The sequence below is a fragment of the Gymnoscopelus microlampas genome, assembly GCF_963454915.1.
Source record: "Gymnoscopelus microlampas genome assembly, chromosome: 8".
Lineage (NCBI taxonomy): Eukaryota > Metazoa > Chordata > Actinopteri > Myctophiformes > Myctophidae > Gymnoscopelus > Gymnoscopelus microlampas.
The window spans coordinates 36,418,715-36,436,983 of NC_139945.1; the positions used below are offsets into that span (position 1 = coordinate 36,418,715).

The following is an 18,269-nucleotide window of genomic DNA, read 5'->3' on the forward strand; positions in this document are numbered from 1 at the left end:
ACGTTGTTGATTTCATCCTGCACCTGCACATGATTTCGGTTTGATGTGCATTCTCTGACGCTAGGATTCATTCATGTGGTTAAAGTTAATGCTCATTTGAATGAACCAAACAACTGAAAGACGTGATGTTACACAAAAAAAGTTTATGAATGACAGTACGCCCCAAAATCTGACACTGTGGGCCTAAACCATTACAGATCTGAACTCAACTCCACCCTGTCCCGCTTGACATCTACTGTTTTTTGTTAGGTGCAGCTGCAGTCTCTGGTTACACCCTCTCCACCCTCCTAATGTTCCTCAGCAGGATGGAGCAGACAGCTGTGGGATTCTGATAATATTCGGCTTTCACGTACTTCCATCATACACATTCAGTCTGGACTTAGAGAAGCGAGGGCCTGCTGCCACATTCAGCAGAAATTCTTTCTTCAGCGTCAAGGAGGCATAAACCTTGTCGCCATGTCTCTCCGCAGGCTTTGGAGCAGCCCTAAAACACTGGACGATGTCAACATGGTCACTGAGGAGCTGAAAAATCTTTATTATAAGAGACTGATGCCCATAGAGAAGTACTACAGCTTCCAGCGTTTTCATTCTCCCAGCTATGAGGATGCAGACTTTGATAACAAACCAATGGTTTTAGTGATGGGTCAGTATTCAACAGGAAAGACCACTTTTATCAAGTGAGTATCATCATTGTTAGCCGAGTTAATTCCCACTGTGCATGTTCTTATGTGTATTACTGTGTAACTATCATATACCTGAGTCAATGGAGACCTGTGTATGTGTTTGTGCACGCGTGTGTGCTTGTGTGTTGTGTACTCATCTGTGTGTGTGTGTGTGTGTGTGTGTGTGTGTGTGTGTGTGTGTGTGTGTGTGTGTGTGTGTGTGTGTGTGTGTGTGTGTGTGTGTGTGTGTGCACGTTTCTTTAGGTATCTTATAGAGCAAGACTTTCCAGGTAGCAGAATTGGACCAGAGCCGACCACTGACTGCTTCACTGCCATTATGCACGGAGACACAGAGGGAATTATCCCAGGAAATGCCCTGACTGTAGATCCAAGGAAGCCTTTTCGTAACCTCAACCCTTTCGGAAATTCCTTTTTAAACAGGTGATGAGAACTGAGAGAGAGAGAGAGAGAGAGAGAGAGCGAGAGAGAGAGAGAGATAGAGAGAGAGAGAGAGAGAGACTGAGGAGGGAGGGAGAGAGATAGATAGAGAGAAGGATTGAGAGAGAGACTCACAGAGAGAGAGGGTGGGAGGGAGAGAGAGAGAAAGAGAGAGAGAGAGAGAGAGAGAGAGAGAGAGAGAGAGAGAGAGAGAGAGAGAGAGAGAGAGAGAGAACACAGAGTGAAACAAAGAGAGAGAGGGACGGATATGGTAGAGGAAAGAGATGATATTTATGCTTATTTCTTACTTACTCTGTCTCTTTATTTATTAATTTCATAGAACAAAATGTTGTTGATTCTAGAAACTATTTGAAAATTTCTACCAAACCGTTTTTTTCTTTTTATGCATGAAAACACTGGTTGCATACACAGTGATACTGACTTTGGAATTCAATGCTCATATGCTATTCATGTCAATAAAGTATAGTGAATAGCAACAGCATGAAATAGCTCTATCTAGATGTATGTTAAATAATGCATGTTCCTCTTTTGTCCAGGTTTCAGTGTGCTCAGTTGCCAAATCAGATCCTGGAGAGTATCAGCATTATCGACACACCCGGCATCTTAACTTCTGCTAAGAGAAAACTGAGTCGAGGTGAGAGACAATACAAGTGACTAAAGGTGATGGTCTGGATGTTGGGAGGGAACGCAAATCTAATTTCCTGATTTAGTCTTAAATGTACTTTGATAGTTAAAAAGTATTTACAATGTCTCCCACTGCAATTTAGACTATTAAAGTCTGACAACATAATTGACAGGCCAGGAATATTAATTATTGGCATCAGGAGTCAAGGTGAGTTGAAATAAAATTGGATAATGGGATAATTTTCTAATTTTCTTCACTGTAGTTCAGTTATAATGTACTTTGGGAGTTTACGGGCATTCCAATCCTACAGAAAACTAGGCAGGCCAGAAGCTGAGCGAATGAGATAATATGACAACGAGTTGGATATGAGATGTAAGCAGTGGGCAGGTTTCGCTATACTTTATGGACGCATTAATCTCTGGGTGTAACCGAAACAGGCCTGAAACTGATGAGGCCCACTGGGACACGTTACATAGTGTACCTCTCAAGGCATATAGAGCCTGGCCCCGGTACATAATGTGCTAATGAAAACCCTGTGCTGTCTTCCAGGGTACGACTTCCCAGCAGTGCTGCGCTGGTTTGCGGAGCGCGTCGACCGAATCATCCTCCTGTTTGACGCGCATAAGCTGGAGTTCTCCGATGAGCTCACCCGGGCCTTCGGGGCTCTGCGCGGCCACGAGGACAAACTGCGAGTGGTTCTCAACAAGGCAGACAGGGTGGAATCCCAGCAGCTCATGCGGGTGTACGGCGCCCTCATGTGGTCACTGGGGAAAGTGTTTAAAACCCCCGAGATCCTGCGGGTTTACATTGGGTCTTTCTGGTCCGAGCCGAGGCGAACGTGCGACCACCACCAGCTGATCGAGATGGAGGAAGAGGATCTCCTGGCCGACATAAGGAACCTGCCCCGTAACGCTGCTATACGGAGGCTGAACGACCTGGTGAAGAGGGCCCGTCTAGTCAGGGTGAGAGATGAGAGATGAGAGATTCTGGACAATGTTAAAGCTATACTGACAAAATGATTGGGGCAAAGTAAAGAAAAGAATCCACTGAATGTATAAGATTCAATATTATAAAATAGGAAATATTTGGGGATTCATTCAGTTGTAGTGCATAATCCAGTATCCACAAATTGAGTCATCTCAGTCATCACGTTGACGGCTAAATAGCCCGTCCATGTTCCACTAATAAAATACAGTATTCTATAATATATTATGCTGTACATTAAAACAAATATATATTTGGGCTGTTTTGGTTATAACTTATCACCCGTTTGGTCTTTCCTAGGCTCATGCACACATCATTAGCTATCTGAAGCAAGAGATGCCCACCATCTTCTGCAAGGAGTCCAAGAAGCACAACCTGATCTACCAGCTTCCTGTGATCTTCAAGAAGATCCAACAACAGCATCGAGTCCCAGCGGGTGACTTCCCAGACTGCACCAAGATGCAGGTGTGCCCTTCTTCACACTTTATATTTCACCATACGTATGTATATTGAGAATCTTTCCTGCAGAACTGAGTGCACAGTGGCTACCACAGTTCCTTCACAATTAAGGCCATTGTGTAGGTCACTCAACGTCTGGTCCGGGGCCCACAAGGGGTCCAAATGGACCCTTACGGGTCTGTAAGTGTGTGTATAATTTATTTATTTTATCTTTGGGACCCCAATCTGCACTGTACAATTCTCAGTGTTCATTTAACTCTGAGAGTGTACAAATAAGTGTTGTACACTCTGAGAGTGTGGTCCGAGTGGACCCCTGGTGGTCCCGGACCAGTGGTGTAGGTTATTGTAGTTTTCAAAGTGGCAGCTCAGAGGGGTGACAGGGGGGGCAATTAGAAAGGAGAGGGACATTTTCCGATCTACAAGCTCACAACGAGCTGAGTTGTAGATCGTCTATTTCCATATCAGATTTATTTTTTAATAAAAATTGCAATAGTGGGCACACGCAATGGCTTTTTGGGGGCCCTTGACATGGAACCCCCTCGTACAGATCTCTGACTAAAATCCTAGTCACAGCTTCTCATCTTCTTATCTCATCTTGACTTTCAGGAGAGGCTTTTGGGTCAAGACTTCTCCAAGTTCAAAGCGCTCAAGCCGAGTCTCATGGCTTCCCTGGACAAGCTGCTGTCCACAGACATCGCAAAGCTGATGCCCTTACTTCAACAACATGAACAGAAGAAAGGAAAGAAGAAGTCCCTCCCCGGAGTGCTGGATGGTGATTTTTTGGGGACTTTCAAGAGAGGGCATTACAAGAGAGATCCCTTCAAGCAAATCCCAGAAGAGGAGGAGGGCAGTGACATATACCTCGACGAATGGGTGGTGGAAAAACACAAGCCAAAGTACGATGAGATTTTCCACAGCCTCTGTCCCGTCGCGGGAAAGCTGACCGGCACCAAAGTACGAGACTGGATGATGACAACCCTCCTGCCCAGCTCTACACTCGCTCATATCTGGAGGCTGTCTGATGTGGACTGTGACGGCATGCTAGACAATGAGGAGTTCGCCTTGGCCTTACACTTTGTTGAGGGAAAACTAGAGGGCTATTGGCTCCCTCATGAGTTGCCTCCTCACTTGGTGCCACCATCGAAACGGCCACAACACACTGATGATGAGGAGTAGAACCATCAAGCAAGCAGGGCTCGATTTGTCTTTTTTTTTAAAACACAAAACCACTTAAGCGCTTTATACTTCATCATACGACAACTAGGGTAAATAGCCAATCTACAGTACTCTCTACACTACAGTAAGCTCACAATGCGGTGAGCATTGTGAGATTTGCTATTTTCATTATGTTTGTGTTTGATATATTTATGTTTGATATAATCAAACATAGATATCAAACATATCAGACAGTCTACAGAACATTTCCTAAACCAAAATGCTTTATGTATTTAATTCAGTCTGATCAGAAGCAAGGATAAAACATATCCCCACTGGTGATAAAACAATAATGACCTGAGGGGGGATATCCAAAGCGGAGGCATGGACTCCACCCCATCCCCCCAGCAAATCCAACCCTGCCACCAAGAATGAATGTTAAAGTTCATCTACTCGATAATTTCCAGCAAAATAACTCTTGTTTCAGGACTTGTAAGTTATCACTTAAAATAAATTATTATAATATAATAATTTATATCATTATATAGTATATAATGATATATAATGCAATAACTTTCAAAAATGGAGTCTAATAACTCATTTGGGTTCCTGTACAGCACGTGTGAAATTGCTGTTCATGTATCCTACTGTATCACTACTGAAGATTGTAGATCTCTTCAGATTTGTACCGCCTTATACTCATAGCCATATTAATTCATATTCATATACTGTATATCGCTGTCGGGCAGAAACCTTGTATCTCCATATTCATCGTTTTATGTATTTTTTTCCATTAAACTATGTTGTATGAAAGTATCGTGCAAAAGCAGCAAAAATAGCCAATCAACAAGCTTATAACACATTGTGATGCAGCGTGTTACAGTATGAGCTTGTAGATCTGCTATCATCGCAATTTTTTGATTTATGCCTATAATTACATAAAAATAGGGATGTGCGATTGATGGTGGTTAAGACTATGGGTTTCAAAGATATTTGACCAATGAAAAGTACTGTATTAACAAGAGCTGGTGACTAAAAAATAACTACAGTTCTTTTCTTTTCTTTTTTTTTTCATTTACTGAAACGTTTTGGACAAAGTTTTCCACCCGACAGCAACCATGTCTAATATTGGGTTTGTCGCCCTATGGAGAAATAGAAATTTCTCACATTCTCAGTTAATCTGTTTACACAGTCAATATATACCATTCTAAATAAAACATGCTTTCATTGTTGTTCATGCAAGGTTTCAGTTTGTACTCACACAGGTGACAGAAGCGTCCATACAGTCCTGGGGAACACAGGCAGGACCCGAAGAGTCGGTGACAGCGACCATTATTGGGACAGTTGCACTTCCTTCGACAGAGCCGCCCGAAGTAGCCTTGCAGACAACCTGTCAGCATTGGCAAGAAGACAAGGAACCACATAAAGCCAGTGGTGGAAAAAGTACTCACATTTTCTACTTAAGTAAAAGTATAAATACTGCAATGTAGAAATACTCTGTTACAAGTAAAAAGCCCATGTTCAAAATGTTACTTAAGTAAAAGTACAAAAGTATTGGCATCAAAATATACTTAAAGTACCAAAAGTAAAAGTAATAAAAGGTTTGAAAATAGCAGATGTACAAGCTCACAACACGTCGCGATGTGACGTGTTGTGAGCTTGTAGATCGGCTATTTTCAAATAGCTTATGTATAAAACATGGCTAAAGTGGTTAATGTATGTTTTATAATATAATAATGTATATCTGCAAAGTAACTAGTAACTAAAGTTTTCAAATAATTGTAGTGGACTAAAAGTAAAAGATTTGACTCTGAGATGTAGGGAGTAGAAGTAAAATGATTGAACATTGGAAATAAATGTAAAAATAAATAAAAAATAAAGTAAAAGTATCTTAAAATTGTACTTAAGTACAGTACTTGAGTACATGTACTTAGTTATTTTACACCACTGCATAAAGCCTTTCCTGTTTGCCGTCCCTATGTTGAGCATTATAAACAAAAATCCTCTAAAATTACCTAGGCCTGTTATGCTTCATAATTTATTACTCCATTGTACACCAGTGTCACACTGCAAAACTTTTTAAATACACTTTTTAAATATTTCAAGTATAAAACATGTGTGAACAATAACATCTGTGGCGTACTGGCAGTGCACATAAAACATCTGAATCGTTCTAGCAGTTCACGCGATTATCTCAGGACAAACGGACAGACACACAGACAGACGGCTAGCCTCCTTCAGTACCGCACTGTAAACAAGCAAACACATTTAGAATAATAAACTATTATTCTCTGGGAAATCTAATCTGCAATGTTAGACAAAAGACAACCAAGATTCTGTGGGTGTGTGAAACACTGCACGCAAGAATGTGATTAGGGCCACAGAAAAGAATAAGAAACAAAACCCGAAAATCTGTGATTTTCCATTTCAAACAATCAAGAGTGGTGTGACCAAAAACAACCTAAACAAACACATTCCTGTACTCCACTGAGTACTCCACTGCCATTGAGTGCCATTTTGTTTGGCAAGAAGTCAGTGTGTTGGCAAGAAGCTACAGCTCATACTGTAGCTACATAAGTGGAACTTATCCACTTAGTTCCAACTTAAAAAATAGGCCAACGTGGTGTGTGCGTGTTTGTGTGTCTGTATGCGTGCGTGCGTGCGTGCGTGCGTGCGTGCGTGCGCGTGTGCGTGTACATACCATCCTCACAGAGTGTGCCATGTACCCCAGGTGGGCACAGACATCTCCCAGTCACAGGGTCACATGAGCCTCCATTCTGACAGCGACACAGACCATTACAGGCCTTCCCATAGGTCCCCTGTGGACAAGCTGGAGGGAGGGAGGGAGAGCGAGAGAGAGAAAAAGAGAAAGAGAAAGAGGGAGAATGAGGGCAAAATAAGGAGAATGAGTCATACACAGAACATTGTGCATAGTATAGTAGGGGTGGTAGTGTAAAATGATTTATCGTTGTGTGTAAATTCTCACAGACAGTACAGTACAGTCAGGCCCGGCTTAATGCACAAGCTTTAGGGGCTGCAGACCAGGGAACCAAACACCTGACCAAAAAGATAGAAAGACAGACATAATACTGTCCGGGGGCAAAATCGATGCGTAAATGCGTTGGCAGCAGTGAGGGAGTCAGTCAACACATCCCTTTACCCTGTCTGTTCCTACGGTGTGCTTTCTTAATCTCTTGGCTTTTCTAGCAAGACAGATACAGGCTTGGCGGCCCTTTGCGACATGTTAAAATAAAGCAATAAGCTCCAAGAAGCCGTGGTTTACAGTGACTGCAGAATAGCTGTGGGGCATTGTTAGGTATGATGTGGAGCGGCGTGGTTGATTTACTTGATAAGAAAGCCCTTTCCACCACTCATCCATGTTTAGCCCACACACACACAGTAAATCCAAAATTGACAACACATGTTGGCAAAGAGATGAGAGACATGCTGAAAAGATGAGTGTCGGATTCGAACTCAGGTTCTCGCGCTCACAACAAGGAGCATGGTCTGTGCCCTAACGGGCAAACCCCTGGTATGCTCTAACTGTGGCAAGCTGCTTCATACGTAGCGTATTACGTAGCGGCACGGGTGCATGCAAAGCATTGTAATGTAAAACACTGACAATTTCTGTGATTTAACAACATAGTGCCATCTAGGCACATGGTGTTTGTTCTATTTGTTTCATAGGTTTGCCGTGTTCGCCAAGACTTTAGGTCGGAACAACTGGTATGTGCCATTACATGCTGGATTTAAAAGGTGAGGACACTGGACACCATGCCCAAATGTGCCAAATGGGTTTTGGAGCAGAGCCTTTGAGCCACCCTGGATTAAAGTTCTCAGTCACCATGACAGTTTCAGTCATTTCTATAAGATTAAATCGAATTTGTGAAACTAGCAATAGAATACATGTTCTATTGCTTAAATTGTAAATTGATGTTCAGAAGCATCTTCAATAAACCCTAATATAAACGCCTCATGTCTATCCATCTCTCCCAAAATAAGGCCCTATATTTTCATATTAAAAAGTCTCACTATACAGTAAGCTATCAAGATCTGGAGTGCAACCTTCTTTATTGTGGTCACAAATAGTTGCAGTATGGACTATACAGTATGGACTATGCCTTTTTATGTCTTATGTAAAGAACGTAAAGAAATAATAATATATTTTTTATAATAATAATAAACTTTGTTTATGTGTTATATACTGTAAATAAGTGTTTGCACCAAAATGTCTGAGTGTGGTGGAGCAACTACATTCAATACTTTTGACTAAAACATAACAGAGTACAGCATTTCTATTTTTTCGGCTGAAGAACATGGCTCCATATTGTAGGTCAAACAAAAAAGGGTTGTAAACTATATTTACCTCTGTAAAAGCCATGATACACACAGTATGATCAAGGGAGATTTACCAAAGAAATTATGACCAACAGCATTTCATCATTAGACTTTCATAGGCCACAATGTCATTCACGTGGATTCTGTCCCAGATACCAATTCCTACCAGCGCTGCAGGCCATGCTGCTCATCTCCACTGCCTCCTAATATTGCCCATGTATCATCACCTTTGGATTGTACATCTAAAAAACTCCTCCGCCACAGGAGCATGTTGCTAAAAGTGACAGATTGCTCGTAATGGATTTATCCCCGTGTGGCTCTCTTCTCATGATTACAGACAGCCCTGTCTAGAGTTCACGCCAAAGACAGCCATTAATCATACTGTTGGATGGGAACAATGGAGGCCTGATTCCCAACCTAGCACTGGACATCCTTGGCCTGAGGCTGGTGCTCTCACTGAGGGCCTTGGCCCGGCTCCACTGACTAGCAGACAGATTGATTCCCCCTGTGCCCTCTGTGTTCCGGGGCCCATAAACAAGCCAGCCTCCCACACGGTTGACTGGACAGGGTTTGATACATGGCCCTGAGTGGATGTACACATAGGGAGCCCTCTCATCTCTCTCTGAAACAGGCCTGGATCACAATGGCTGGTTGAAACCTATAGACCTACAGGACCTTTTGAAAATCGAAGAAATTTATTTTAAGTGCATGACATGCAGTATCACCTATACTGTGGGAAGGTGATCTTTTTAGCACAACTTTGGAAAGTGCTTCATGCACTGGCATGCATTTAAAATTAATTTCTTCGATTTTTTCGATTCTAGATTTGGAGAAATGCTATTAAAGAAGCTAAAAGCAGCGATGTCTTACTCTCATTACAGATGACCCCGGTCCATCCAGGTGGGCATTCACAGCGGTCTTTGTCTGGACCACACACACCTCCGTTGACACAGTCCTCACAGCTCACACTGCAGTCGTCTCCAAATGAGCCATCTAAACACACTGAGAAAGACCACTTTGGGAATTAACCCAACTTAACCACTTAAACCCTCTAGTCTTAGTGAAATGGACATGAGGTACAACTGTACTCGGACCGCTTTTATTCGTCTACACCAAATGTCTTTGCCAAAAATAGCCGATCTATATGCTCAAAATATTTTGAGCTTGTAGATGTGCTATTTTTGGCGAATGTTCCCCCCAGAATAGGCATGCTAGGGTTCAAGTGGTCGGACAACTCTTGGATTGAATTCAATATATTTATTGAGCATAAATATAATATTTGAGCATACAGTAGATATCTGAAAGCATAAGATTGGTGTCAAGGCTCTGTGTCAATTTATTCATTCCCTGTAAGCATGAAAATATGTGACCCTTTTTGACCGGAGGACAGTCATCTCGCTGGTGTCCATTGTTCAGGAAAGGAGAGACTCTTCACATACCAAAGTATGTCTGACAGAAATTTCAGAGCTTAAATCGAAATGTAAATATGAAATAAATGCATAAACATGTAGTAAAATATAAGGTTAGAGCTAGCATTGCTAACCAAATCCACAGTTTCCATCCAAACATCGCGAAATCGCGGTAAAATCTGCTGTTTCTACTAGATCATTTTGAAAGGTATCACTAGTCTGTTGGCTTGTGTCTAATGTAAATGTCAAATAAAGATGTAAAAACAATATATTTTGTTAAAACTGTTGTGAAAAGGTATCTTTGTTAAGTCCTCCTGCACACTGGAACCAGCCGGTTCCAGCAGGGGGCAGTGGCAAACACTTGGTCTAAGAGAGCATACATAACAAAGATAGCCTAACCCTAACCCTCTAAACAAAAGGATTAGCCCTATAGTACTATCTCCTAATGAGATTCAATGATTCAACTGGTCTTTTCTCTACTGAAGAGTTTTAAGTTGACTTCAGTTCTATTCACTCAATCTTATTAACCAATACATCATTATTTTGAAATGATTCCCTGCTTTCATATGACATGAAAAAATGAAAATGAAAAAATGCTAGATGACTGTCTCCCGGTCAAATTTGGTCACATATTTATAATAAATAAATGATATGCCAAATACATATTACGCGCGCGGGAAGCGCGCGCGCGAAATTTTTGTGCGGTTCTGGGCGGGTTGGGTTAGTTTTTTTCCAGTTTTTGGTTACTTTATTTCGGTTTTAGGGTTAGGATTCGGGTTAGGTTAGGGTTATATTATTTAATTCTTATTTTTGCCTGATTTTCCCGATTTATTATCAAAAAAGTACTTTTTTTTTTTTTCTTCCCTGGAGCCAGGGTATGGCAGCTGCAATAGCCTGCCATACCCAATTGACGCCCCTGCACAGCAATGAATGATCAGGTAAGCAGAGAGGTTTAACCCATTCAATCCGGGAACGCATCTGTGTCATTTTAGATTTGAACTATAACCATTATTTTATACTTGGCTATTCAGAAATAGCAGATATACAAGCTCATAGCGCGGCACTCAGTGCTATGAGCTTGTAGATCTGCTATTTTTTTTTTTATATCTTGAACATTTGTGCAAATCTTTGAATACTTACATGTATATTTTTTTAAACAACATTTTTAACTCAAGTCTTTCACGATTTTTCAAAAATAGCAGATCTACAAGCTCAAAGCGCTGCACTCGGTGCCGCGCTTTGAGCTTGTATATATAGCAGATCTACAAGCTCAAAGCGCTGCACTCGGTGCCGCGCTTTGAGCTTGTATATCTGCTATTTTTGAATAACCAAAGACATCTAAAATGACAGATGCGTCCCCAGATTGAGGTTGGGTTAAGGAGCCTCCATAGTCAGCTGAAGAGTGCATGTGACCTGATCAGGATTTGGCGTTTTTTTTCTTTTTTACAAATAAACGTTGGAACAGTCATCTTTGCCCAAAAAAATCAAGTTTGAGAACCCCTGGTATAGAGGGTTTAAAGGGGAATTTTGGCCCACGGTTTTCTTACTTTTTCTATGATGTTATGATATCCTAGGATGAATGGTACAGTAGAAAAATGTCATAACTCCATCCCGGGTGCGCCACAGCTAAAAAACGGAGGTCTCGCTAGACGAGAGTTCAATTTCGAGATTTCAATCTCGTCTAGCGAGACTTCCAGTGGGGGGCGCAAGACAATCACGTTGCATAGTGTTCTGTCACTATGAACGTCAGATCTAAAAAATATATATATTTAAAAACGCGATCTAGCGCAAGGCCTATAGGCCTTTTCTACTGTACCATTCATCATAGGATATCATAACATCATAGAAAAGGCAAAATTCCCCTTTAAGTGGTTAACGGGGGTCAGTATTGTACCTATATGGCTGACGAGTCTGAGCTCTCCTCGCTGTTCTCTCTGGACCTCAGCCTCCTCATCGTTGTCATAATCCTCGTCATCGTCACCGCCGCCATCGTCATAGCGCGAGTGCAGGGCTGCCGTGTACCGCAGGAGCTGAGGAGGACGACGGAACAGCAGGTCGGGCAACCTACGTACGTCAAGATCCTCATCTTCCTCCCCATCCTCTTCTTCATCATCCAGGTCACTGTATAGAGCTGAGATGCACAGACCAAGGTTCATGTAAACAGTCAATTCAGTGGTGGAAAGTAACGTAAGTAATGCCAATACTTTTAACTTGAAACAGAGTATTTTTACATTGTGGTATTGCTATAGTTTTACTTCTGAGTACTTCTTCCACCACTGAGTAAATTAATTTTCCAATTACACAACTGACACAGATAGTTCACTGGCATTTATATAAACAATATTTGTAACAATACTATTTAGGGATTTCTGCTGATAAAATCTCCCTGTATGCTAAAGTAATTGATTACATTCTTCTGCACAGTATGTACTTTTTACTTCTTTTGTTTTATGCATCCTAATGTCATTTTATAATTATAATTTATCATTATTAATTTATCATTACATAATTCCTTTGCTTGATGTTCTGTGTAAAACACATTGAATTAACTTGTTGTTGAAATGTGCTGTACAAATAAAACTGCCTTATATTTGATCATTCATGTCATCACAAAACTTCACTCACGGATGCAGGCATGACGGTCTTGATCCAGACGGAAGCCCAGCCGACAAAAACACTCGTAGGTTCCCAAGGTGTTGATACAGTAGTGTTCACAGCCTGAGCTCTCCCCAAGACACTCATCCATGTCTAACAACACAGACAATACATATCTTTATTAAAAAACACATGCATTTTTGCTATTTTCATATGACCAAGTATAAAATATTGCTTAAACATTTTTGTGAATAAAACATTATTTTGACTAATATAATAATATGTATGGTAGGGTGTGTCTATACCAGGCCCTCTCCTTTTTTGCCTCTACACCAAATCTCTTGGCATAGCCAATAGCCAATACAGTATACATGCCCACAGAGCTTATAGATATACAACCTTTGCCGAATGTCCACCCCAGAATAGGGATTCTAGGGTAAGTGGTTAAGTGACATGGTTGTTGTTGATCGATTTTAAAAATATTCAATTAAGTTCCTTCCCCAGCATGCAAAGAAATATGCTGATCGGCCTACAGTAGTATGCAAAATTAGCTGCAGAGACACTGTACACGTTATTTGTTTGTGTGATAAAAAGTTATATGGAATATTTCATTGGACAGTTATGCTGGTGATACACCCACAGATCTGTAAAAAAAAATCAGTACGTAAAACAAGCCTTGGAAACATGTGTCACGCCATTGTAAGTGTGTCAGTGAATTAGACATCAATGCACTCAATCTCATTGAGTTCAATGAGTTCTTCTTAGACTCAAGACCTCTTACCATCGCAGCCGCAGCCATCTGGGTTGGGTCTGTGGCCGGCCTTGCAGCTACACTCGTAGCCTCCTGGATAGTTCCTACAGTAGTGGCTGCAGCATGCATCCCCACTCTCACATTCATCGCTATCTGAGGATGGAACAGATACAGTGGGTTGGAGCCAGGGGTCATCAATGGTAAATGGTGCATAATTATATAGCGCCTTCATCCAAAGCACTTTACAATGTGCATTACATTCACGCACACATTCACACACAGAGAGAGAGAGAGAGAGAGAGAGAGAGAGAGAGCGAGCGAGCTACAACCACAATCATAACCAGGAGAGGGCAGAAATGCTTTACCAACACAGGTCTTCCTGTCCTTGTCCAGGTGGTAGCCCTGGTTGCAGGAGCAGAGGGGTCCGTTGGTGGTGTGCTCACAGCGATGGGAGCAGCCTCCATTGTTCTTCTCACAACTGTTGACTATCTCCATCTCGATGCCTGGAGGACCCAAACCACAACCACTCAAACAGGGTTGTTCCAGTTTTGTTCCAGCTCTGTCTGTTCACTGGCTTTTCTTTTGTATTAGTGTTTGTGTCTTGTTTTGGGCAATGTGTGGGGACTTGGAAAGTAAAAGACATATTTTGAGGGTAACGTTGATAACGACTGTAGTCAAAACATCCTCTGGGACTCCTACGCTGTCCTCTTCAAAATCAAGTAATTGTTTTTGTTTCAGAGCATACCGCCTTTAATATCGTTGCTGTCGGGCAGAAATCGTCATACAGTACAGTATATGTATGAGTGCTAAAATTCAACTTTTTATGTATTTCTTTTGTTTTTATAAATGAATGCCCTAATTCGTCATACAAGAGTGTTCACACTAACAGTAGCAATAATTGCTGATCTACACAGTCACAACGTGTTGGATTGTGACGCATATTAAGCTGTTGACAATTATAATTACATTGGAGATATTAGAACACAGGTTATTGTGTTATGTTCCATATCCTGAAAAGTAATGGTTTTGCGCATACAGGATTTCCACCCGACAGCAACGGTAATATAAAATGTATTTTGAGGGTATCAGCAAATTGCCTAATCAAAAACAGCAACATGTCCAATAATCACTTGGAGCACACAAAGACAAAGACAGTAGGTGTAGTGTACTTACGGTAGCACTGTTTGCCATCAGAACCCAGTTCAAAGCCAGGGTTACATACACAGCTGAAGGAGCCCAGCATGTTCACACAGCCATGGGAGCACTTGGCATGGTCTGTACTGCACTCATCAATGTCTACCAGGAAAAATCACACACACGCATACACACACACACACACACACACACACACACACACACACACACACACACACACACACACACACACACACACACACACACACACACACACACACACACACACACACACACACACACACACACACACACACACAGATATTCAAACAAAGTTAATTTAAGTTAAGTTGCAGTTAATGATCATGCAGAGAATTTAAGGTCATTGCATTCTGTAATCCTACAAGACAAAAGAAAATCAATGGCCTAAGTTTACACAGAGGCAAGGGTCCTAACTCAATGCTTTTTGGGTTGTTAAAATGTCCTTTCTTTCATTTTGACTTGACTGAAACTAATCAGTTTGACCTTGTTGCCATTTAATTATATGGAACACACAATCTTGCACATACATATCACGTACGCATAAGCATGCACACACACACATAATCTCCATACTAACTCAGATAATTGTAGCTGTAGCACATCTACTACTATAAGCAGCTTTATGCACGCACGCACGCACGCACGCACAAACGCACGCACGCACACAGACATACACACACACACGCACACACACGTGCACAAACACACCCCCACACACACACACACACACACACACACACACACACACACACACACACACACACACACACACACACACACACACACACACACACACACACACACACACACACACACACACACACACACACACACACACACACACACACACACACACACACACACAGGTCCAGTTAGGGTTAGTGCCAGGTCAGACTCTTGGGGGTCTAACTAGGTTTCAGAGTATTGGAGGTCAGATAGTTGTCTCGCCAGTGGAGACACTTTCCGAAACACTAGCAATATACTGATGAATGAGGCTTTTGTTTTGAGCTGGCCTACTGACACCACAGTTCAATGCACTTGTCACACTGTTGAACACACCATCTTATGAGGGCGGCTGTTGTAAATGCTTACTTTTTGCTGCTTTGCTCAAATATGGAGCACAGACAAAGATTCAACCAGTAAGCTGGGTTCAATTTCCTCTACTTGTTCTGTTTTTTATGTTTTTGTTTTGTTATTCCGGAGTGTGGTTGTGATTTAAAGTGGGACCACAGATGCCACTTAAATTATTACAACCTTTCGGATAAGAAGGTTGTCTATAATGTGTGTCTGTGTTTGTGCAAACACGTTTGTTTGTTTGTTTGTTTGTTTGTTTGTTTGTTTGTTTGTTTGTTTGTTTGGTGTGTGTGTGTGTGTGTGTGTGTGTGTGTGTGTGTGTGTGTGTGTGTGTGTGTGTGTGTATTATTAGAGTATATCTAAAATGCTTGTGTTTCTCTCTTACCGTCACAGCCCTTGCCATCTCCAGCCAGTGTGAAGCCAGGCCTGCAGCTGCACACAGCCAGGATGTCTTCAGAACGACACAGCTGGGCACAGCCTCCATTCCTCTCCTCACAGGCATCCTTCACTGGACCCCACACACACATGCACACACACACACAGGTTTGTATTGGTATACTTGTGAGGACATGATGCATCTAAGCAACAGGAAAAAATACTCAAATGTTTTACTTAAGTAAAAGTATCAATACTGCAATGTAGAAGTACTCTGTTAAGTAAAAGTCCGGAATTCAAAATTCACTTGAGTAAAAGTACAAAAGCATTGGTATCAAAATGTACTTAAAGTACCAAAAGTAAAAGTACTAAAATGTTTGAAAATAGCAGAATAGCAGATTAGCTCACACAGCGTCGCGATACGACGCTTTGTGAGCTTGTAGATCAGCTTTTTTCAAATATAGCTCAAATAGTGCTGAAGTGGTTAGAATGTCTGTTTTGTAATAATAATCAAAATCTACAAAGTAACTAGAACTAAAGTTTTCAAATAATTGTAGTGGAGTAAAAGTATAATATCTGAGATGTAGTGGATGTAGAAGTACTGAAAATTGGAAATTGGAAAGAATACCTAAAAACTGTACTTAAGTACAGTACAGTAAATTTACTTAGTTACTTTCCACCACTGCTCACAAGTATAGTAGTACAAGTACACACGCGCATGCACGCAGACACACACACCAGTATGAACCAAAATGTGGTCAGTGCACCCATGAAAATGAATCCCACAGACAGGAACATGCCCACAAACAAAAGCACAACATGGAAGAAGAGAGAGACAAGAACCCAGCAGGCCAGCTCAGACCAGCAGGTGATTATATGGCCTCCATGTCACTGATGTTCAGACAATTTAGTGCCCTCATATCCGGGCCATGATAACGTCTATAAAGCTGTCTCCTGCTTACACACAAATCTCTTTGTTCCATTTCATCAAGAAATAGGTTGCAAGCTGGGATATTATGTGTTATCTAATCTTCGGAAAATGCCTCTAAAACAGAAAACAATAACGGCCATTGTTGCTATTCCAGGTTAGGATGTAATATTTTCTGCCAGTTGTAGTCAGTGTATTTCCTTTAACTTCCGTATGAGGTGTATTATAGTAATTTTATATAATTGATGCATTGCTGGAAAATGCCTTGTGATGACAGGTTGGTGCGTTCTAATCCTAGACATTCCTATCTAGCCTGGCATAACCAGACTATTTTAGCTCTGTCAGATTCGTCTGGTTTCCAGGCTGATTCCTATCAAACCTTCTGAAATGCCACAGTTTCAAACTCAAAATGCTCAAATTGTTTGCTTCAGCCACCCGGGAAAGACTCTACCTTTATACAGTAAAAGCAGTGATGGGAAAAGTACTAAAATGTTTTACTTAAGTAAAAGTATCAATACTGCAATGTAAACATACTCTGTTACAAATAAAAGTCCGGAATTCAAAATGTACTTGAGTAAAAGTATAAAAGTATTGGTATCAAAATGTACTTAAAGTACCAAAAGTAGAAAGTACTTATTATGCAGAATATCCCATTTCACAAGTTTTCAAATATATAATTATAAAATGTATAAAAATCTTTTGAAAATAGCAGATCTACAGATCTAAATGTATATAGGGCTTAAGTGGTTAATGTGTGTTTTGTAATAATAATCAAAGTATAATGTAGTGGAGTAAAAGTATAATATTTGCCTCTGAGATGTAGTGGAGTAGAAGTAAAAGTATTGAAAATTGGAAGTACTCCATTAAAAGTAAAAAAAAAACCCTCAACATTGTACTTGAGTACATGTACTTAGTTACTTTACACCACTGAGTAAAAGTCAGTCATATGAAAATGTATATTTGATTATCAGTGAGAAGTCGGTAGATGAATTACATTGACAGTGTTTGCCGTCTCTCTTCAGCTGGTAGTTCTTCCGACATTCACACTTGTAGTGATCATTTCCCATGTCCACACACTTATGCTCGCATCCACCATTCTTCACCGAACAGGAGTTCACCGCTGTGTAGCACAGGACAAACAAACACAAAAGCAAAACAACTTTAGCAAGTGACAGAACTCACATCTCACAACGCATTGCGACACATTGTGAGCTTGGATGTCTGCTTTTTTCTGAGAAAGAAAATTATGAATGGAAATCTACCCTCATAATGAATACAC

The 18,269-nt window shown here is 41.0% G+C and overlaps 2 protein-coding genes across 2 annotated transcripts in view; one reads left to right on the plus strand and one right to left on the minus strand.

Moving 5' to 3' along the window:
- Positions 1-18,269, minus strand: part of egfem1 (EGF-like and EMI domain containing 1) — a gene marked incomplete at its 5' end in the record, with an annotated part of 90,356 nt that overhangs the window by 32,633 nt on the left and 39,454 nt on the right. The window contains 10 exons of the mRNA XM_084065497.1: positions 5,606-5,734; positions 7,046-7,174; positions 9,553-9,684; positions 11,986-12,222; positions 12,717-12,839; positions 13,468-13,590; positions 13,803-13,940; positions 14,611-14,733; positions 16,073-16,195; positions 17,985-18,110. Coding sequence (XP_083921623.1) covers positions 5,606-5,734; positions 7,046-7,174; positions 9,553-9,684; positions 11,986-12,222; positions 12,717-12,839; positions 13,468-13,590; positions 13,803-13,940; positions 14,611-14,733; positions 16,073-16,195; positions 17,985-18,110 — 1,383 coding nt within the window. The remainder of the gene's footprint in view (positions 1-5,605; positions 5,735-7,045; positions 7,175-9,552; positions 9,685-11,985; positions 12,223-12,716; positions 12,840-13,467; positions 13,591-13,802; positions 13,941-14,610; positions 14,734-16,072; positions 16,196-17,984; positions 18,111-18,269) is intronic.
- Positions 336-5,481, plus strand: LOC311051104 (EH domain-containing protein 2-like). The gene is made up of 6 exons (XM_084065498.1): positions 336-677; positions 927-1,103; positions 1,658-1,755; positions 2,296-2,708; positions 3,031-3,195; positions 3,796-5,481. The coding sequence occupies exons 1-6, from the start codon at positions 457-459 to the stop codon at positions 4,363-4,365; spliced, it is 1,644 nt and encodes a 547-aa protein (XP_083921624.1). The 5' UTR covers positions 336-456; the 3' UTR covers positions 4,366-5,481.